Below are 22,729 nucleotides of genomic sequence, written 5' to 3'. Positions count from 1 at the left end.
TAGAACATATAATCCCTGGCCCACAATGATACATAAACTTAATACAGTAAAATCTCCCAGAGATACTTTAGGAAATTGCCTGGGGGAGAGATGTACTTTATCCTGGTTTCTTTTATCTCTTTCAAAGCCTTTTGAATATTTTGGGAAATTTTCCATTGCGATCAGGCATTTAGAACACCATTTAGTTTTATGCTCTGCCATCCATGAAATTAACCACAATATTGTAAGCCATTATAAATCATTAAATTGCTCCGCAAAGCATTTGCGAAAGATAAAAATTATTCTGAAAAGGTTTTATGAAGTGCTTAAAAAAAAAATTAACTGGCACTTGCCAAAAAAATTCACTTAAGTAACCATTATTGGTTAGACTAGGGTACTGGGAGTCAGGAGCTCTATTTGCAGCTCTGCCATTGACTCTGATCTTGGGCAGGTCACTTCACTTCTGCAGGTCTCTGGTTCCCCCCCATCTATACATAGCAGTGTTAGGGGTGTAATGTCTGCAAAGTACTTTGAGATTGTTGAGTACTTTGAGACACTATTAAATCATACTGTTGTTACACTGTGCTGAAGCAATGTGAGTGTGGCAGGCCAAAGCTTCTGGGCAACCTACATTCAAGCCTCAATTAGTCGCATTTTATTTTAAAACTCCAGTTTAAAAGTAGCGAGCAGGCTTTATACCTGAAGTTGTGCTTCACTTTTGGGGTCCAATGGTTTCTTATACAGCAGATGTAAATATCCCAAGTTATGATTTCTCTCGTTCTGTTCTCTAGCATCTTCCACCCCAGCAAAGCCCTCCAGCAGGGTCGTCTTCAGAATGCTGATATCTCCATGTAGGGACTGTGAACAGATGAAGAGATGAGCCAGATCTCAACGAAAGACCTTAACGGTGCCGTTCGCATCAGTACCCATTTGCGTTTCAGCAAAAGTGTTTACTTTCAGGAACAATTGGGTATGCCCACGCACACTGAAGCAGCACATCCAGACATCTCAGCTACATAGTTCAACACTTAACAGGTTAAGCAAAGACATCTACCCCCGAATGCTAGCCTTGAAGGTCTCAACCAATGCATAAACATTTGGGAGAAGTTCTGGTGTGCTACTTACCTCTGTTGTCTCTTTAATCTCTAAGAGAAAGGTGTGAAGGTCATGAGACTCTGTCCGCAGCTTCTTCATCTCCTCAGCAGTGCCGACTTGGAAACAGGCATTAGAAGTTCGGGCCTTCAGCTCTTCCATCTCCTTTTGGAAATGGGCAATCTAAAGAGCCAGAGGGTAAAGAAAGTTCAACCATTGTGACATGACTTGCTTCTGGAACAAATGTTACTGCTCTGGGGCTGGCTAATATATTTATACAGCCATGAATGCATGATAATTTACAGACAATAAAGGCAGGTCTCTTGCATTCCCTTCCAACCCAAGGAAGAGAGCCCTATATTCCCAACATAAATTTAATGCTAGCAGCTTAAGCAGCCAAACAGGGGTGACAGTATTTAAAGAAGTGGTTCAGAGTATAATGGAAAGATCTCCCATGGTAACTAAGTACTGAAGAGGCAGCAAAGAGTCCTGCGGCACCTTATAGACTAACAGACATATTGGAGCATAAGCTTTCTTGGGTGAATGCCCACTTCGTTGGATGCAGCATGCATGAAGTGGGCATTCACCCACGAAAACTTATGCTCCAATATGTCTGTCAGTCTATAAGGTGCCACAGGACTCTTTGCCGCTTTTACAGATCCAGACTAACACGGCTACCCCTCTGATGCTTAAGTAATGAAGGACACTAATGGAATATGAAAGAGTGACAGATGACCACACGCCTGTACAGGGATATTTTTAGAAGTTGGAAGACAAAAATCCTTGAAAATCTCACCTCCTCTCTGATTCCTGCTATGACAGGGTCCGAATCCTTCCACTGATGGACCTGTTTTTCTAACCCAGCGCTGGACAATGCTGACCTTCCCTAGAAAGCCAGGTGTTGAGAATGTAAACTTATCAAAATGAAAATCTTTATTACCAACCAACATCTGCTCCTAGAAATAGTTTGTGTATAAAGTAATTTAAGATGCATAAACTGTCCTATGGAACAACTCTCACAAGCACAAATGTTCACCTAAACAATAAACTGAAAATGATATCTAAGCATTCAAACAACGCTGCGGAGATTTAACCACATTGAACATATTAAAGCTGTTGGAAATCATGGCTAAATCTTTATGCACCACTTGGAGTTATCCCTTTCACTATATTTTCTAATATTGTTAAATAGTCAAAGCAGCTCAGAATTTTCAAGGAATTACATCTTTCTGCTGATAAAAAGATGTGATTCCACATTTCCACACAGCACAAAGCATTAGTTATAGCTCTGTTTATTACATCAGACTGCAAACCATGTCAGAGCTCCAGCTTCCCAAAATTACATAGCATATCAGTCTAATTTTGATAGTTTGAGACTTAGATCTCAGTTCACTGGTCCCTTGACCTAACAGCATTAAATCAGTCCACGACTAAAGTAAATCACAGGTCAGAGAAATTTCTCAGCTCCTGCATAATCTGCTTAAGTTCTCTTAACCTGAATAGAGCTTGATTTTGTTGCAGGAGGGGTGATTCTGGCTGTCTTCAGTAGATTAGATGCTGCAGGCACATTCTGAGCAGGCCGCGCCACTAGAATTTAAAGAGAAAAATAACTATAGACAAACACATATAGTTCTCTAAAAAACAGGTTGATCATTGGAGATGGGACATGCCCACTGTTGGGGACATTCTGATCACTAGAAGGAAGGGTACAAACCCTAACAGCGCATTTCAACAAGTCCACCCCCCTAAAATGACGCATCAATCTACATCAAGTCAGCAAGGTTCTACAAGCCTAATCCACTACCCTTGCTCCCAGACCTCAGACACAGGACAGATGACTTGGAACTGAAGAACAGGTTCCAGTCTGGCAAGCACGTTCCCCAAATTCCACCCACACTTTTTATTTGTGGGAGTAGTTTGGATGAACTTTGACTCTCATGAAAGTGAGACCAATGGCTAGACTGGCTATAGAACAGGTAGGTGCTCCTCAAGAATTCCTCCTTCCCAACTGCAAGAGCTCTGCTAATACTACTACTCAGTATTAACATGTGGCATCCCTTCGTCCAATGCTAGACAGAGTTTACTACTTTTCAAGTCTGATCTCTACCACCCTGGCAATTTCAATCCTGGACAACTCCTGCCAGAGACAGCTAATCACATGATAATATGAGAAATGGAATAACATTAACTTGTTAACAGGATGAGATTTAGTTTAATTTCGTTTGTGATCAGTTTGAACTCTGGCCATTAGAGATGGAAGGTAATGCATTAAGTCACTGCAGCAGAGCAAACACATTTTGGCAATATAATGAGCTGAATTAGTCCACTGAAGGCGCAACAGCTTCTAGGTGAAGATACGAAGCTAAATAGGTTTTAGAGTAGCAGCCGTGTTAGTCTGTATCCGCAAAAAGAAAAGGAGTACTGAATGCATCTGATGAAGTGAGCTGTAGTTTATGAAAGCTTATGCTCAAATAAATTTGTTAGTCTCTAAGAAGCTAAATAGGTTACTTGAGACAATGAATAGTTATCCCTGTGGGGAATGAGGGGCAAAGGGGAAACCCTTCCAGTTCCAGTATTATGCTCATTGCACTATATAGTTTGCAGTTTAAAGACGGGCTATGGTTCCTGAAGTCTCCCAATCTGCACTAGCTGAAAGCAGCACAGAGAAAACCTCTCATGCTCACTTTATACCTGGTAAGATAGAAATTTGCAAAAAAAAGAATCTAGCCTTAGCCTCAATGTCATACTTGTTGCAGACACAGGAGTGGATGCCTTCATTGGGGTGGCAGGTGAAGCTGAGAGTGGTGTGGACTGGCTTAGGGGCCCTCCAGGAATAGGTTTGGAGGTAGTGGAGAATGAAAACATCGTGGAGCTGTTGTGACTGCTGCTGCCAGCAGAAGCAGATGTGTCTATGGCAGTGAACCTGAAAGACAAAAGGGCAAATATTTCAGCACCCTGAACTGGACATAACTTACTCTTATATACTCAAAATAAAGCATTAACATCTAAAGAGGAGACAGTTTTTCAACTTTCTGAATCAGTACTGGGACTCAATATCCAGATACCAAGTACGGTTCTAGCTGGCAGTGAAGATGGGAAGAAGCCATTCAGGGAATATGGATGAGACTGAATAGCAGAAGGAGCAGGTGATGTTTTCAGAGGATGGAAAATTGGTGAAAGGACAAAGTGGACTCAGGGACAATCACCGAACGGGGGCTTTTACACCTCGTCCCAGAATGTTGGATTCAAGAGGCATGTGTAACCCAGACAATCTATTCGGAGAAGGTTCCGTGGCTCACATGGCACGGCTTGTGGCTGCTATAATGGGTAACTGCACAGACAATGTCATGAAGGAGAATGGTCTTGGTGAAGGTTATTTGATACTTGGCTCCTGCTGCCTCAGCCACCAGAGCAGAACTGTGTGGAGACTATTTCCCCACAGAACTGCCAGAGCTGTGTAGGAGTCAGCTCTGGATCAGGGAATTGCTCCGTTCTAGGAATCATCCCACCCCCAGTTACATCAGACACAGAGGAAAATTAATAACCAGCAGCCTTAAAACCTGAGCTATACATCAAATGAAACTAGTGCTGACACTGTAAGGTCTGTCAAGTATTACTTTTAAAAGGCAAATGCTGCAGGAGAACAGGAACTTCCATTTATCTTAAAAACCAGGACCAGCACTTGAGATGAATATTCAGCTGATTCAGGAATTGATCACCTTGTTTGTCTTTAACATTAACTTTAAAGAAGCTTTAAAAGCTACAGCCAGAGATCTTAGTGGAAGTAGATTTTCTAATTTAAAAATAATTCTTAGAACCATTAGAAATTTCCTTATACAAATATAAAGAACTGATCTCATTAAACCCCAGCTTCAATTAACATTTCCTTTGGTGTTCTAGTCTCTTCCCTTTAAAACAGAGTGAGTTAAGGGAATTAAATATCTGTGGAGACAGACAGTGGGCTTTGGAGACACAATAACTCTTTGCACCGGTGACTCAAATCCAATTCATATGGATGCTGATCAGAAGCAGTTATCCTCCAATTGCTTGTGTGAAGTGAGTTTGGAGGTCTCAGGTCCAGTTCTCAATGAACAAATGTCAGCATAAAAAAACCACTGTTACCTCTTATTGAAAGGCTCAGTAGAGAGAGAAAAGAATGATAGGGACCTAGAAAACAAATTACTCTCTCACCGCTAGGTCAGGGGTGAGGCACATGAGCGAACAGTGGAGGAAGCCTGCATTGCTACTACCCATTCTGTACCTGCTCTGGACACAGAGAATTTCAAATTGCGATGGTGTTAAATTGGTACCTTTCACTAGTATTAACAAAACCAAGAGACAAGATTATGAAAAAAAGAGATAAAAGTACTAGGTATATCGCAAGCTGGTGCTGTGCAAGTTTTGCTGCTTTATGAGTACAACCTATGACAACTCCACTATTCCAACCTCATATCTATGACAAAGCCTTGGGTAGAGAAGGCTTTCCTTAGGACTCCATCTGGAGTATAGAGGATCCCCCTAGAAAAATCACAAACTGGTAACAGCTGTGTGATCTTAGTAACTATCACCATATGCTACACATTCCCAAACTGATTTAAGCACTGCCCACCCTTTAAATAAGCCATCAGCCTGTACTTACTTCTCGCTTAGGTTTACTTTGACAGTAGATGCTGTAGGGGTGAAACATGGTTTCTGTCCGGCAGATGTGGTAGACAGTGGTGGCACAGGTGCGCTGTCTGTAGTTGGTTTAAAATTTGTAGATCCAAAAGAGAAGGAGTTGGCTGTAGCTGCCATGGGGCCTGCAGCAGGGGAAGGAATCATGGAAGCTTTGGAAGAAACAGAAGAGAAAGAGAAAGCAGCTGCTCCAGTTAGACTGGAACCCAGAGCTTGCTTGGAAACATCTGATGCAAACGGATATGGTGGGGGGTCCCCAGACATAGAGCCAGATGTCTTTACAGCTGAAGATGTAAAGGAAAAAGTGGCTGCTCCACCACCAGCAGAAAGCAGACAAGAGGCTGAAGATGCAGGAGCAAGAGGATCTGAGGCAGGAGTGACAACTGGTGCAGTTTCAAACTTTGAAGGAGCAGGAGGGGTGGTCGGGGTTGTAGCAGTACTTCCTGAAGAAAAACAATTGGACCAAGTTAGTATTCTATCATTAAAGGAAGGAAGTATTGCAAGCCAAATACTGTTCATTGTGGACAGTAAAATTCAATCACACTACAGAGACTGACATCACCACAAAATGACAGGGAGGAAGGGGTTTCAGTCTCCAAGTCAAGCCGCTGAGATATTGAATGGACAAAACCCAAGACCTGCTCGATACTACCATTTTCCCAAGCCATTCTGAATTAATTCAGTCTGGAATTTCCAGTGAAAAGGCTTCACCATTTCTCCATCAGTTTTGATGTGGTGTGTTTCATCCCATATAAAGCAGCCTGCCAGAGCACAAGTCTACTATGGATGCAAAGAGAGGCATAATGCCAAATTAAGGCATATTGTTCCAAGCGGTAAAAACAAATGTTTAGATTTAAAAAAGAAACTGGTAGCTTTGCACTGAAACATCACTCCATGTATATAGGGAAGTGAAACAGAGAATGAATTAATCTGCCCAGGATGGCACAAGGAGCCCCCTAATCTACATTTTACACACACTGTAATATGCTCAACATGCCTATTAGACTATTTACTTCCCACCAGTTTTCCAATGCTATTGTTGCAGTTGATCCGAAACCTGTTTCAATAAGCCCTCATGATCACAAACAAAGCATCTAACGCATGTCACGGCCCCATGAAGAAACAACATATGGGAAGAACACAAAAGTTATTTAGGACAGGCACTCTTTTTGTTCCATGTTTGTACAGTATCTAGCACAATGGGACCCATGACTGGGGAGGTCATAAGTGCTACTGCAACACCAATGATACATAACACCACAACGAGAGTGCCCAAGATGCCTTCTTGAAAGATACAGGTTATGGCAGTTGGTTTGCCACATAGTTGCAGCCCTGTACCCCAAAAGTGACTGGGTATAAGTGTACAGTTTGAGAAATGCTTTGGGTTCCCTATGTACATTTACACAGCTGGTGGAATGGAACCTTGAGCATGGAAACCATCATGAGCTGGTTACTACATGCTATATGCTGGGGCACAGGCTTGTTTTATTTCACAAAAGCCTCCTGGCGGTCCCCCTCTAACTACCTGGATAGCAAGCTTAACAGCTAAGTATTTCCAAGTGCCACAAATTAAAGCAAAAGCCTCTTCCCCACACATGGCAGCACCCACCTGCTGCTTTTGGTGCTCTCTCCCCTTCTATTGACAGTTGGTCTGGGGTCACTATGAGCGATCGGACACCTGGGTTTTGATTGATCATGTAAAATGGACACAGCACTCCATCCGTAGAGAGCAATATTAGAACTGGAGCTGCAGGGAGGGTCTTCTCATCACCTGCAAAAGACCACACAGCAGGCTAATGACACTGTCAAAGTCACCTGCCTTCATTGCCACCATCATCACCCCAAATCCCTCATACTTGACTTTCTTACCATCTCACATCAAAGCTACTTATTCTCTAGAACATGTACTATGATTTTTTTTATATGTAACCATTTGCTTCCAATAGTTCTACTTGCTATCTCTTGACTCTCTATTCATTGTTAAATAAACTTATACTTGATTTCAGTATAAACACATGTAAGTGTTAAGCGGAGCGGTGATCCGAGGTGAAACTGTAAGTTGGAGTGCACTGTTTCTTTGGAAGCAGCGAATGTGTGACTATCCAGTGAATCCAGGGACACTCCAAGGAGACACTTGGAGGGCTCAGTGGTTGCAGCATGCCCATCGCTAACCTGTATGCCTAGAGGGGAGTGCTTGTATTGTCTGCGGCTGGTGGAACTGGAGAGCTGACCCCCTGCAGGCACAGACAAAGCTTCCTCATGCTATAGGAAGGTGGTCGTGAGGTACCTCACAACTCTGGGTACTCCTGGCAGAGCCGTCCCTTGGGTAGGGCGAATTGCAGCGACCTCTCCGGGCCCCGTGCTTTAGGGGGCCCCACGCTTCGCCATCACAGCTCCCCCGCCCCATGTGCCCACCCTGGCCCCACCATTATTCAAATGCAGAGGCCGGGGAATGTGGGGGTCCCAGCCCAGGCTGGGCAGGAGCAGCATCCTCACCCAGCGGACAGGCACCCCTGACCACTGTGGGTGGGCCTTGCTCCAGGTAAGCCTCCTCAGCCCCACCGCCACCACCAGCGCACCCCTGGCTCCATCCCTCCACCCCCAAAAGGGCCCCTGGGGGAGACCCAGCATTCCCCCTGCCCCATAGGGGACCCATACAGGCGAATTTGTCCTGGGCCCTGCACCTCCCTAGGGACAGTTCAACTCCTGGGAAGTATCAGAGAGTGGATAAAGCAAGACTAAGCGCAGCCAAAAAGGAGCTGATTGGGTTAAGTGGGGAGGGTATGGAATGTGTAGCATTCTCTGAAGAGATAGCCGAATCCTGAGACGAGAGACATGGACCTAAAGAAGCTGCTCCAGTAGATTCCTTAATCCAATAAGTGTCTGGATTAACACACAGAATGCTTCAGATCCAATTCTGCATTAAACACAAATTGCGTACCATAGCCTGTCGCTACCATAAAGGCTACTGCTGTTCTCAGTTAACTGGCATCCTGCTGTGTTCTACATGCAGCTTGTCCCTACCTTCTGCTCTGCCCAACGGCTCCTCCATTTCAGTCTCACTCTGTGCTTTGAGGGAAGGTTTTCAAAATCCATCAAGATACAGCACAGTGGTGCCATTATATCTTCAAAGCACCTTGTCAGAGACAGAAGCTGAGGAGCCTTCAGGCAGAGCAGAAGCTATAGCAACAATGTAACTGGCTGTACCTAGAGCACAGTAGGGTACAAAGCCAGGTCAGGCCTTTTGCTTTAATGCAGAGCTGATTCCTAGGCATTTACGAACCATGCATTTTCCTGGTTGTGGAATTAGCCTGCTTTTCCTTAAATCAATGCAAATTATATAAGAAAAGAGCCCTGCAGGAACAACTCTGCTACAAGAGCACGCCAAGCACTTTTACAGGCAATACTGGAGTGAAACACTACAGGTAGTTTCAAACCCAATATCATCTCAATTCCATCAATTGAGGTGGTGATGGAAACAAAGCACAAGTTATATATTGACGATTGCTGAGTCCCAGGTTACTAAGAGCTTCTTTAATTAGACAAACTAGATGCTGAACTGTACCAGAGCCCTGGTCAAGATGTAACCTCTCAGGACACCGATAAATGCAAAGTAACGCACATTGGAAAACGTAATCCCAACTATATATATACACAATGATGGGGCCTAAATTAGCTGTTACCACTCAAGAAAGATCTTGGAGTCATTGTGGACAGTTCTCTGAAAACATCCACTCAATGTGCAGCGGCAGTCAAAAAAGCAAATAGAATGTTGGGAATCATTAAGAAAGGGATAAACAATAAGATAGAAAATATCATATTGCCTCTATATAAATCCATGGTACACCCACATCTTGAATACTGCATGCAGATGTGGTGGCCCCATTTCAAAAAAGATATGTTGGAGTTGGAAAAGGTTCAGAAAAGGGCAACAAAAATGATTAGGCATATGGAACTGCTGCCATATGAGGAGAGATTAATAAGACTGGGACTTTTCAGCTTGGAAAAGAGACGACTAAGGGGGGGAATATGACAGAGGTCTATAAAATCATGACTGGTGTGGAGAAAGTAAATAAGGAAGTGTTATGTACTCCCCATAACACAAGAACTAGGGGTCACCAAATGAAATGAATAGGCAGCAGATTTAAAACAACAAAAGTTTCACACAACACACAGTCAACCTTGTGGAACTCTTTGCCAGAGGATGTTGTGAAGGCCAAGACTATAAAAGGGTTCAAAAATGAACTAGATAAATTCATGGAGGATAGGTCCATCAATGGCTATTAGCCAGGATGGGCAGGAATGGTGTCCCTAGCCTCTGTCTGCCAGAAGCTGGGAATGGGTGACAGGGGAGGGAACACTCAATGATTACCTGTTCTGTTCATTCCCTCTGGGGCATCTGACATTGGCCACTGTCAGAAGACAGGATACTGGGCTAAGATGGACCTTTGGTCTTACTCAGTATGGCCGTTCTATCACCCTACCACTCCCCAGAAGATATCTGAGTTGCTATTATTAATAGTATTCCCCAGTAAACAAAACAAGCAGATAGACTTACTGATAGATATTGGCATGTTACTGGTGTAATCTATGGCAACACCTACTGGTAAGGTGTCATCATTCTTATCTGTCACAGGAAGTTCTGCTCTGCTGGAATCTTCTAGAACCCACGATTCCCAGTTGTTCTGAAAAGAAAGAATATTTTTGCTACTGTTCTGTGATTTTCAGCACTCTCACTCACGCTGGGAACAAGCTGCAGAAAAGCACAAACACCTTGCACATGAACTCTGGATACCCTGGCTTTGGAATGTTAGCCAAAGATTTAGAAAGAATAGATAGCAACAAGATGGGCTATATCTGTCAAAATTTGCCAGATTAAAAAAAAAAATCCTACAAATATCAAAAACCTTCACAAATTCCTGAGTGACTTTTACATATGGTACTTACATTTTCTGGAATGAGTTCACTTTAAGTTTAAAGTTAAACTAATGAGCTCAGCAAGACTAAAGTCACCATGGTGAAAAGCGATTCAGGATGTTAAACTTGCACAAAGCCACTGATGCCACATAGCCCTTTGGCACTTTGCTCATTACCTGCTATGCTTCAGTACAGTCGTCTACTTTCTGGTTACTAAAAACTCTCTGGCTCATAAGCAAGGCAAGGATGTAATAAAAATTTCCTTTCATCTTAAGAGTCTATGTATATCAAATGGGTCAACTCTGAGATAAGCATTCTCTAGCCCTCAGATTTTGATATCCAGATAGCTTTCCTGGAAAAGATACATTTAGTCAAGTGCAGCAGAAAGGAAGGTTACCTGGTCCGCTTGTCTAGAGAGAATGCTGACTTCTGTGGAAGCTGCTGACGCTGCCAGGACTAGATCCCTTCAAGTATAGAACCAAAACAGTGTTAAGTCCAAATATGATGACAACACATATAGAGTTCCTCAGCCCATACTATTGTAATGGGCATCCCAAATACTTATGGCATGCTATATGAATCAAGAATGAAATTGATTTGTCATGCTCAAGTGGTAAAAGACAGGGGAGAAATACAGGGAACTCTTCATCGTTCTAAACAGGTGTCATTAGCGGTCAGGAGTTCAGTTCCTTTGTCAGAGGTGACGAGATAAGATACTCATGCAACATCATTATTCTAAGCCATTTGTGATGGAACAGAAACAAACAGTTTAACAAACAGGACATAACATATTCACACAGACCTGTGAACAGAAAAATCTAAAAGCCATGCACCACTTAAAGCATAAGTTTCATTCTTAGTGGAAAGCACGACTTTAAAAACCTTTGTGCATTTATGGCATATTATACATTTTTACCACCCAAAAACTGAGAAATTGATGATTTCTTTTGACCCATGTATAAAGAGCTGAAGACTTGGTCATAGGTCTCTACACTCACCACTCCTCAACATAGTTGAGAAAGTAATGATGCTGTCTCTCGGTGCAGCTACCATAGCAAGGCTCCATAAAATTCACAAACTTCTCTGGTCGTTTCTCCTCCTTTTTCTGCAGAGACCAGAGGAACAGAAATTGACATTCAATTTAGCTTCCATTAAAGCAAGTTAAGTCAGCTTCTCATACAAATAGGCATACCTAGAGAATATAATTACATTACACTTCTTAGAAATATGCTCAGATCATTACAAAGTTAATCGGGTCCAACTGCGTAAAGAGAGCAGGAGCAATCAGGACTGCATGTGTGCATCACTCTACACAAACAGTCCTAGGAGGGTACAATTTGGTATTGCATACAGCAGGAGGGTACAAAAAACAGTCTCTCGGTAGCCCACACTGTGATAAACCACAAGGTTACCTTCCAGAGCACCTGATACGCAGGACTTAAGTCCTATTAACTTGGAGACCTCAAAAGGTCTGCCACAGTCTAATCTCAATAGAAAATGGGATACTGATTTCTTCCCTATTGGACCCTACTTCAATTTTTTGCCATTAAACCATTAAGCTTCAGAATTGAGTTTGATACTGGAACCTCTATTTGATGCTAACGAGAACAATAAAAAGAACATAGGACACTAATAAGCAGGTCAGAAGAACAAACATTAGCATAAAATCCTTAAAATGAGAAAAATAAAGTTGAGACTTCCTAGCACTTACAGGCAATATGGCCATCACCACCTCTGGGGATGTTTCCAAGGTCCCATCAGCAGCAGCGTAAACTATAGTGAACACGTAGGTGCCAACCCAAAGCACATCCAGGACTGGAAGAAAAATGAATAATCATCATCCAGAGACATCTTAAAGGAGCACTGCCTTGGATATTGTGTACTATGTGCAACTAAAACCAAACTCGAATGCCACTGTGACATTGTAAATCTCATAGGGATGGTTTACACCTCCGCAGTAGGACGAAGACAACTTCTAATGCGCTACCTAACCAACTACATGTCATCTAGCAGACAACATTCAAGAAGTGTTTGAGTGACATTAGGAGACCAACTTGATGTGAGCAAATTCAGAAACAAAGCTGAAGCACGTGCCTGGGCCAGTCTACTGTGCCTTGGTACACTGTGGGCAAGAACACACCATTGTCTTCACACACTGAACATATCTAATGATGGAGTTGAAGCTTTAACTCTAAATTTTCTGCATTCGCATCAGTATTAGAAAGTTCTGAATGTAGTTTTGTAGTGGTGGTTTGAATTTTATTATGAAATAAGGAAAATTATGAATAAAATAAGGTCAGTTCTCTCATGAAGTGTCTGGAAATCTCCATGGCAAAATGTAATTGCAGCCTTTAGAAAGTACAGTCCATCTTAAAAGTTGTCATCACACATTGACCTAATGCACATGTTAGAAGCCCTAGATATGCACAGGAGCTACATTTCCCCCCACCACTAAGGTGCATCGCCCAAATTCATCTTAACATTTTAATTATTTAATTTTTTTGCACGTGCATTAAAAAGCAGCTTGTATTCATTTTAAAAAAAACATTTAACAGTTTTTTAAATGCTTGAATATTCATAGAATATGATGCCGGAAGACACCATTGTGATTATCTAGCCTGACCTCCTGTATAACACAGACCATGGGACTTCCCTGAACTAATTCCTGTTTGACCTAGAGCATATCTTTTAGAAAAACAGCCAATCTTGACTTAAAAATTTTTAGTGATGGCGAATCCACCAAAACCTTTTATGAGTTGTTCCAATGGTTAATTATCCTCACTGTTTAAAAGTTCATGCTTTATTTCTACATATGAATGTCCAACTGAAACAAGACCTTGTATATTAAATTTTGGCCTGGAGGCAGTTTTTATTACCAAATTAACCCCCCCCCCACCCCCCCCAAAAATGTGTCTATGGCAGAAATGCTGGCACATCCTTAAGTACCTTACCACCAACAAGAATCAACTTAAAGAGGACATGACATGGACATGACATTTTAATGGAAGTCCAAAAAAAAAAAAAAGAAGAAGAAATACTGTACCTTTAACAGGATTATCTGAGTCATAAAACGGAGGACAGGGAATTACTTTTTTCTCCTGCAGGCTCTGAAAGAAAAAGAATTCCTCTTTCAGAAATAAGAACACTAACCCCCCACATCAGGAGTTTTGCAGATCCCAAAGAGTTGTTTTTAGGGTGCTACAGGTCCTTTTTAAACAGCTGCCACATTCCTCCTCAGAGACCCTTGCATTTCAGCAGCAGCAGATGTCCCAATACCTCTCTCAAAGGCAGACTGAGATGCTTAATGTTTATGATGTGCTTGGAAAGTCCCACATGAAAGGCACTGTACTACCTACATTATGCTCCCAATATCAATAACCACATGCTGATGAAAGGCAAAATTAAAGCTAATTAGAAGTCAGTGAAAAGAAACAATGAATTACTGCAAACAAAAACTTACAGGCAGATACTGGACCACAGTGCCATTTTGTTTCCCTACAGCCAGTTGCTTTCCTTTGGGGCTCCAGCACACTAAGTAAACAAGAGGGTTTTATCAGCACAAAATAGAATGGCAGTGGAAGAATTGAACACTTACAGGACTTCCCAGTGACAGCATCAGTAAACTAAATACCACTCAAACTAGAGCCAAACAGCCGATCCTACTGAAGTTGTCCTCTCTTGTGGATTCCATCCACTTTCATTACCATATCGCAATGCAGAAAGATGAGTCCAAAGAGGCTCCATGGCTCAGATTAATTAAAATTTCAGCAACATTTAACTTTCTGCATATCTGCCTTAGAGTCTGGCTACACACAAACTTGCAGTGGTTTAAACTGGTGAAAATCCTGTGATTTAAGAGTAGCCACAAAGTTGCATTGATTTAACTAAATCAATTTAAAAATCACACCTTTTGTAAAACCAGTGCAATGTGTGTTTGAACCAGGCCTCATCTGGGCTAGAAGTCTGGAGAATGCTTGCAAAACACCAATTCTGCTTGCTTGCACTCCACATCACAGAAGACAAAGTTCCTCGAGCACTGATGAAACTGAAAAACGCAGGGAAACAATTCTATTTTACCTGCAATACTGCGCCTTTCCCTCAAGCGATATTGAAGGCCTGATACAATGTAATCTTTTGTCAGAAACATTTAGCTCTAATTCTCAAAGTGGGCTGCTCAAAGAAGATCATGAAAAAAAATTTAGAAACCGTTATTGGAATATAATTAAGTTCTATTTAAGTTTAACTCCATTTGCTCCCCAGGAGAAGATTTTAAAATTGTTGTAAAGGCAAATACGCCCGTCTCTCTAGTGACATCTACACTTCCACACTCTTTACAGCATCTTCCATCTTTACAAATTATCACTAAGTCAGAGTTGGGTCACCCACCTGATGTAACAGCCACCGAGGATGGAAGAGTGGCATACACTTTCACAGACTCTGTGACCTGCAGGACAGAGATACTACCATCGGATAGACAGACAGCGACCATGGAGGGGCTAGCAGGGTTCCACTTCAGATCACAGACCATTGCCATGCTGCCTGAGTCTTTGGCCAGTTTATGATAAGCAAATGGACGTTTCTGCTGTTTAGCCTTTTAAGAGAAAATAAATGAATGCCTCAGCCCATAAATTCAGTGCGCAAACAAGTTCTCCCAAACTCATAATCCATAACTATTTGGCCTTGCTGTACTCTAACAATTGCAATGTAGGAAAAAACACTGACCGCTACAGCACACAAACCAAGATTTAATGCAAGTTAAAGTGCCATGTTTAGGTTAAAAGTTATGTATTTATTTAAAAATTCTTTCCTTGTGTCATGTTAATTTCTCCAGATTACTAAAAATTTTAAATATCGAGTTTATTTTTTCACCATATAGGTTAATTGGGGGGGGGAAGGGGAGGGAGAGAATTAGTTTCACTGTTGATTTCTTGTCTGTTTCCCTTTCCTATTCTATAGTGCTGCAATAGCTGGGTTGCGAACAATGAGGGGAATGTGTAAACGTATGAGCACATTGTTTAGCCAGAATATAAAAATGTCACTGCAAACGGATTAATATTTGTTTAAGTATGTTCAGCACTGCACAAGATCAAATATTGTCATTGTTTCTGGCATTCAATAATTGGGGTTTTTTAGGGTTTTTTTTTAAATCTATATTTGGACCTAAACCACCTGATAATGCCAGTAGAGCAGCTGTGGAAATACTGCTCCCTGTACTGGGGGCTCACAGTCAATACTAAAGTTCAGTCTTCAGCACTCTAACATGCAACCCCTTGATACTTGATGCAAAGCAAGCAGTAAACTAGACAAAATGTCATGTGGAATAATTGAACAAGGCCAAAATAAGTCATTTTTTAACACTACTGCAGTAGAATTTTTTCTGGATAACGATTTCATCTTTTCTTTCAACACGTTCCTTATTCAGAGAGAAGTTACAGCTATGCAATAGCAAACAAACAGGGACAATCACAAACACTGCTTAGCACAGCAGACAGGGCTAGCATGCAAGCAGGAGTCTGAATTACCACATTCCAAGTCAGAGGTGGGGCTATTAATATTTGGCACTTTTCTTATTCACAGGGCTGTTTAAACATCAGTTGTGAGATCCTCACAACAGCCCTATGAGGTAGACGAATACCCTCATTTTACAGATGGGGAAACTAAAGCAGATTTTAATTGAAAAGTTATTGAATAAACCTCACAGTTCTTTACCTACAAAGCATACTCTACTGTGGACACCCAGGAAAACATTTTGAGATATCCCCTTTCTGCCATCAAATGCTCCCTTTCAAGGTGAAATTTGTACATCTGTTTGTATGTACCTTACCTGATTTGAGAACATGCGGACATCAAAAAAGCCAATGAAGGAACCAAACTCACTGGATGTCATGCAGACAGACAGTGTGAGGTTATCACAGCTCAGAGCCAGGTGATGCACAGGAAACTTCATAGGAACCAATATACTTTGAACATTTTCAACTTAAAAACAAAAGGAAACGGAAGAGGGAAGTATGGAGCGGTCACTCTTAGAAAACAGTCAAAAGTAAGTGAGTCACTTTAAGCAGAATTATTAAGAAAAGTAAATACAGATGCCACCTGGTAACCTAAAGTGCATTCATGTAAAGCTAAACACTGCAGACTAATTCTAAAAGATGCGTAGAGACATGTACTCCACTTTCCATAAGTCAAGTCTGAATAATTTTTTGGATGCTTAACTATCTCGAAGAGGGACATTTCTAATTACAGGTTTTTGAGGAATTTCCTTGTTCTGGATCTTGGCATGTCGATTGCCCTAAAACTGAAGAGGCTGAGACTTACATCTACTTGGTTGTAAATTTTAATACACAAATTACTGGAAGGGTCAGATAGCACAGATCAAATTGAACTCATGACAATTTTTTTTAAATTTGATGGATAATATCCCAGCAGGTCTCATTACTTTTGAGGCTAAGATATGGCATCAGAATCACAGAAATGAGAGGAAGACAATATTCCTTATAGCATCCGGTCCTGACCTTTATCAGAGACCAGATACTGGATCAGATGGATGATTTGATTTGATATAGCCAGGCAACTCCTAAATTCCTGTGAATATCAACTGTCAGAGCTAGGAGTCTGGTAACGCTTCTCAGGTGAAAGAACGTACTTATATGGCACACATCACGATTGTACTTTTAATTACTTGGGAGACATTCAGATACTAACAACCACCTCTAAGGAAAAACAGCTTGATGAATTTATAGGTTTGTTTACATGAGCAAGAGGGTGTGTTAGGTAATTTATGAAGAAGTTACTGAGGGAAAATTAAATTGAAGAAATTACTTTTGCACTGAGGTCTGAAAGTGGTAGTTTTGTGATGACTCATCTCTTTTACTGGAGAGAGTTCCACAATCTAGGTTGAGCTCCTGTGAAAATTCTATCTCCTGCTCTCACAAGCCTCCCTAAGTGAGTTCACAGGTTCACTATTGTCCTGATTGACTGCAGCTGTCACAAGAGATCATGGTTGTGCACAAAACACCATTCTCTCCAGAAGCTGAAGTCAATCCCATGGAGGACTCTGAATGTCAGGAAGGAAAAACTGAACAGGAATTTATTCACTGGGGAGCCCGGGCGGAGAGTACGGTATCCTGATAACACGTTCCCAGCAATTTATATTGCAAAGCGGACAACTGCTGCATCTTGTATCAGCTGGAGTTGCATCAGCATATGTTGCCTCGTTCCTAAATACAACAAATTCAAATAATGAAGCCTGGTAGTCACAAATTCATGGATCGCCACAGCCAGGCCTGTATCAAATGGAATGTGGCACGAGTAGACTAATCAACTATGTCACAGACCTTCCAAATGCAGCTCTCTTCACTGTAGAGCAATAATTTAAAAATAGCTTACCAATTTTATTGCGATCTTCTCCTGCTTGATTCTGCATGAGAAGGTTTTTAGTATGAAAGATCTGCAGGCCAGTTGCTCCACCAGCAAAGACTAGCCCATATTTGTTCGAGATGGCAAGGAGACTGGAACGTTCTTTAGGGAGTTCGTCAGGAGCATCAAATATTCGGACCTTCTTCAACGCTCTGAACTGAAAATCCTGTCATAAAAATAATAGAGTTAAAAAGCAATTCTAGTTGTATATATGTGGGGCAGGGAAAGGGACAGAAAACTGAGTTTCACTTACACCTGGAGAAACTGAACTCATTAAAAAGCACTTTACACTTTCCCACTACTATACATACAGCCTCTCAATTGTTACTTCCCACATGGTTGCCAAACCACGAGCTCCTGAAAATGATTTTGAACAGTTTACAGACCACAACGACAAAAATATTGACCCTAAAACCGACCCAAGGAAAAATCATTTGTTACAATCACTTCCAGATTTTTTTAAATATACAGAGAGTGATAGTTCCATGAATTATCTATAAACAGATGGGCCAGGGACTTCACTCAGCACATTTGGTATTGGTGAGATAAGTAATGCAGAATAGGAAAGGCTGTTATTAATCTCATGAAACACTTTAACCACAAACAGTAACAGGTGCCTTTTCAACAGGATAAGGCAATCTCTCTCAGAGAGGTCTACTAAATCATTTCTTCTTCACTTTATCTACTTTGCAGCTTGAGCGCCAAGTTATTTTCAAGCATCTTTTTAAAAGTATTTTTCTATCAGGTGTCCTAAAATGGACCACTTCTTTTCACTGTTTACAAAATAAATTAGGAAGTCACCATTTTAATTCCTGACAGGTATATTTTTTTTTCCAAAGTTTGATAATCCTTAATATACTTGGCACTAATTGGCAGCATTTTGAGAACATGAAGACTTTCCTAGAAGGTAGCACATATCTTCCATTTGAAAAAAACCTGTGCGTCATGGCTACTAGAGTCAGAGTGACAGTTAGGGGACACTGTCAACTTAAGAGTGGTATACGTGTCTGAATATATTTTTACCTGCTATTGTAGTAACACTTAAGATAACTATACCCAAAACAGTAGAAAAAAAATCCCCCGCCTTCTCCCCTCTCCCCCTTGAATGTTTACTTCGTGCATTTGGCAGTAGTTTGCGTGTAATCACACACACACCCCCATTGTTTGCATTGGGCTTCTGCATCACAGGAAACAGAAAAATAGGAAAAAAGGTGATTACAAACCATAAAATTTTAAAGCTACATATAAATGCTGATTGATTGGACAGAGAACTTAATGGTAACATTATGACTATGCAGAAAACAGGGGTTCTGTTTAGGATTCCAGTCTCACTCCCAAATAGGTTGACATAAAAACACACACAAACCAATGTTTTAAAATGTAATGGTGGTGCCTAACGTTAGGCACCTAAACAAACTGCCTGACTGGGAGAGGGAGGATACTGACCCCTCACTAGGGTGACCAGATGTCCTGATTTTATAGGAACAGTCCCACTATTCAGGGCTTTGTCTTATATAGCCACTTATTTTCCCCCCGTCCTAATTTTTCACACTTGCTATCTGGTCACCCTAGCACAGGAGCTCTCCAAACTGGGGGTTGGGACCCCTCAGGAGGTCGCAAGGTTATTACATGGGGGGGTCACAAGTTGTCAGCCTCCACCCCAAACCCCGCTTTGCATCCAGCATTTACAATGGTGTTAAATATATTAAAAAGTGTTTTTACTTTATATGGGGGGATTGCACTCAAAGGCTTGCTGTGTGAAAGGGGTCACCAGTACAAAAGTCTGAGAACTACTGCCCCAGCACCTGCTGATGTAAAAGGCACTTGTGGGTGCTCCACACCCCTGCAAAAAATATCAGGCCACTTATTTAGGTGTCCCCTTCCCTTAGGCACTTAGTAAAGTGCTTAAAAATAGATACAGGTGTCTAACTCGATACCCCTGGGCATGGAAAACTGAGGAAGCAACTGCATCCTGCCATACGCAGCAATGTGTCAACTAAATAACCAGCCTTGCTACCAAGCTCTACGAGGGAAGCTGGCTTAGCTCGTGCCTGGAAAGAGAACCAGCCGCCCAGGCCGCCCCATGCGCGGCGCTCGCCTTGGTCCAGTGAGTAACATGGACCCTGACAGCCTAGGATCCCAGTTCCAGGGCTCCCCCTATATAGGGGAGAGGGGGATGACTGGGGCCGATGAAGAAGATACGTCTGAACACTGGAAGAGGGGACAGCTGCTGGGCTGGGCGACAGGCTGCCCCTCCGTCCACCCCAACTCCCGGCCCCCGGAACACAGCCCCCCCCCCCCGTCCACCCCGACTCCCGGAACACAGCCCCCCCCCGTCCACCCCAACAATCCCCCCACCCCCAGCTCCCCGGCCCTGGAACACAGCCCCCCCTCGTCCACCTTAACAATCCCCCCAGCTCCCTCCCCCCGCGTAGCTCCGCACCCCGGAACACAGGCTCCCCTCTCCCCCCACCCCAGCAACTCCCTCCTACAACCCCCTGGGGGCCCAACGCAGGGGTCGAGCCCCTCCCGCCCCAGGGCCCACCAGGCGTCCTCCCGCAGCCCCTATGCTCCGCACCGGGCCCCAAACCCGCCAGCCCTCCCGCACCTTCATCTCCCGCTCGGGGACCACGTCCATATCGTCCCCCATGGCTCCGGCTCAGCGCGGGCGCCAACCGCTCGGCGCCTCCTCCCCGCCTCAGAGCTGCGCAGGGACCTGAGCGGGCGTTTCCGCTTCCGGCGGCCATCAAGCCGAAAGAGCCGCTCTCGCCGCAGCGCTCTATGGTAGCGCCTCTGGCGCAGGGAGAAAGAAGCCTAGACGGAGGTTTAAGATTGAGGGGCGGGGCCTAATGCCTGGGGGTGGGAGCTTTGACAGGGAAGGGGCGTGGCCAAAGGGGCCGGGGGGGGCCGTCCGCTCTGCGGGGCAGGCACCGTTGGTTTGTACAGCGCCTAGAGGAAACAGTCCAGGCTCCCGCCACCTACCGGTCACAGAGTGAGGCGAGAGACTTCCTTCCTGAGCACAGCTGAGCCTTATTACACTGCAAATCAGGAAGCGCACCCCTTCTCCTGGCCCCCAACACTAGAACAAGGTAGCAGGGAGGTTTCATCTCTGCTGGGTTCCCTTGTTAAGCTGCGGGGGGCTGGAAAAGCAGCGTAGAGAGAGTTCAGGTGCAGTTGTAAGGTAGTACAAGTGCATGTGTTTATATCACCCTAATGGGCATTTTAGAGCCTACAAAACACTTTCGACTACTACCCCTTAAAACATTTTATCTCTAGATCAAGTGGTAAAACCCTGTTTTGGGCAGGGGGAGCTGAAGGAAAGGTTCTAGTCACAACTCCACACCTGTATGCAAGGATTAAATGTCATACTGTATTATGTGAAGCATGTAAGAATGTCAGAAAGTCTTCCAAGTGTAAACCTTCCCCCTTTTTAAAAATGAACAATACATTCTAAACTTGCACTGGCCCCAGCGAGACGTATATATTCTTTAGAGAGGCTGCTGGCAAGGCCTCATCCCCGCGTCCCACTATGCTGGGGCAAAAGGGCATCTGATACTCAGCCTTCTGTGATGATGGAAAAGAAATCCACCTGCCATCTCCTGGAACCATGAAGCTTGGTCGCTGCTTGGATGATTATTTATGGAGACCCAGATGGTTTAGCCAATCCATTGTAAAAGCGAGGGTGGAGAAGATCTGTCAGAAGAGTCTTGTTGCTCCTGCCAGACAGGTGTGCATGTCAAACAGTGACCCTGAAGCAAGTGAGCAGCCAGGAGGCAGCCTGAAATTTATTTCATGAATGTTTGATTTTATAAAAAATAAAATAAAATAAACCTTCCCTTGCACTGTTTAACTCAAACATTGAAGCATTTGATCAGTTACTGACTTAAATGATTTGCACCTGTCTTATACTGATGTAATTTAAGTGCCTATCCTGGGATTCGCACCTTTTAACTAAATTGATTTAAAAACTAAGTTGTTGTTTATTGGGAACAACTTGAGTTTAGACAAGGCTCCGGAGTAGCAACATTAAATACACTGATGCTTCACAGAGTTTCAGAAGATTTATTTTCAGTCTGTACAAGTAGAGCTGTGCTGCCCTCACCCACAATGTCTCTCTCCGTTGCCATTCTGAGACAAACAAGAATAGCAAGGCATTTTTTAAAAAGGGCAGCCTTTGGCAGGCGCAATAAGACAAGTTAGAGTTCCAAACAATAAATTGGGTATCTGTTTTTATTTAAGGCATGATTTAAAAAACCACAAAAGTTAAAAGCTGCCAAGGACAAAGGAAAAAAAGCCAGAGTGGGAGGGAAGAAACACGATAAGCAATGAAACCCCAGGGGCAAACAACTAGGTTCCAAGCATTGTAAATACAGAGTACACAGCAACGAACACTTCAATGTCCAGAGCACAGTCCTGCTAGATCTAAGTTCTGGTATGCAGGGGAGTCTTTCCCACCCCCAAAAGTGAGACATAAGATCCCTGTTCCCATAAAAAAAAAACATTCACGTGCTCAATTTTAATCGCAGAGTAGTCCCATAGAAATCAACTGACTCTGCATGTGAGTAAATTCAAGCACATAGGAAGGAGTATGTTTGCAGGATCAATGTCTAATTTAGGAGGTTTTGAGGGCATCAATATGAACAAACAGACT

The 22,729-nt window shown here is 42.8% G+C and overlaps 1 protein-coding gene across 3 annotated transcripts in view; it reads right to left on the bottom strand.

Annotated features, from left to right (window-relative positions):
* The window catches only part of NUP214 (nucleoporin 214), a 76,374-nt gene extending 55,551 nt beyond the window's left edge, over window positions 1–20,823 (bottom strand). For all 3 annotated transcript variants that reach the window (XM_074974191.1, XM_074974193.1, XM_074974192.1), the window contains exons 1-17: window positions 20,687–20,823; window positions 18,049–18,244; window positions 16,487–16,638; window positions 15,049–15,253; window positions 14,123–14,193; window positions 13,706–13,769; window positions 12,374–12,477; window positions 11,661–11,767; window positions 11,060–11,126; window positions 10,304–10,430; window positions 7,355–7,516; window positions 5,711–6,188; window positions 3,819–3,994; window positions 2,567–2,658; window positions 1,868–1,957; window positions 1,105–1,254; window positions 679–837 (exon numbers count right to left, since the gene is read on the bottom strand). In XM_074974191.1, the coding sequence (XP_074830292.1) occupies window positions 679–837; window positions 1,105–1,254; window positions 1,868–1,957; window positions 2,567–2,658; window positions 3,819–3,994; window positions 5,711–6,188; window positions 7,355–7,516; window positions 10,304–10,430; window positions 11,060–11,126; window positions 11,661–11,767; window positions 12,374–12,477; window positions 13,706–13,769; window positions 14,123–14,193; window positions 15,049–15,253; window positions 16,487–16,638; window positions 18,049–18,244; window positions 20,687–20,728 (2,442 nt within the window). In that variant the 5' untranslated portion in view covers window positions 20,729–20,823. The remainder of the gene's footprint in view (window positions 1–678; window positions 838–1,104; window positions 1,255–1,867; window positions 1,958–2,566; window positions 2,659–3,818; window positions 3,995–5,710; window positions 6,189–7,354; window positions 7,517–10,303; window positions 10,431–11,059; window positions 11,127–11,660; window positions 11,768–12,373; window positions 12,478–13,705; window positions 13,770–14,122; window positions 14,194–15,048; window positions 15,254–16,486; window positions 16,639–18,048; window positions 18,245–20,686) is intronic.
* Between the last annotated feature and the right edge of the window lie 1,906 nt (window positions 20,824–22,729).

This window comes from Natator depressus, chromosome 16, assembly GCF_965152275.1.
Source record: "Natator depressus isolate rNatDep1 chromosome 16, rNatDep2.hap1, whole genome shotgun sequence".
NCBI lineage: Eukaryota > Metazoa > Chordata > Testudines > Cheloniidae > Natator > Natator depressus.
This window is presented reverse-complemented; position numbering and strand designations above follow the sequence as displayed.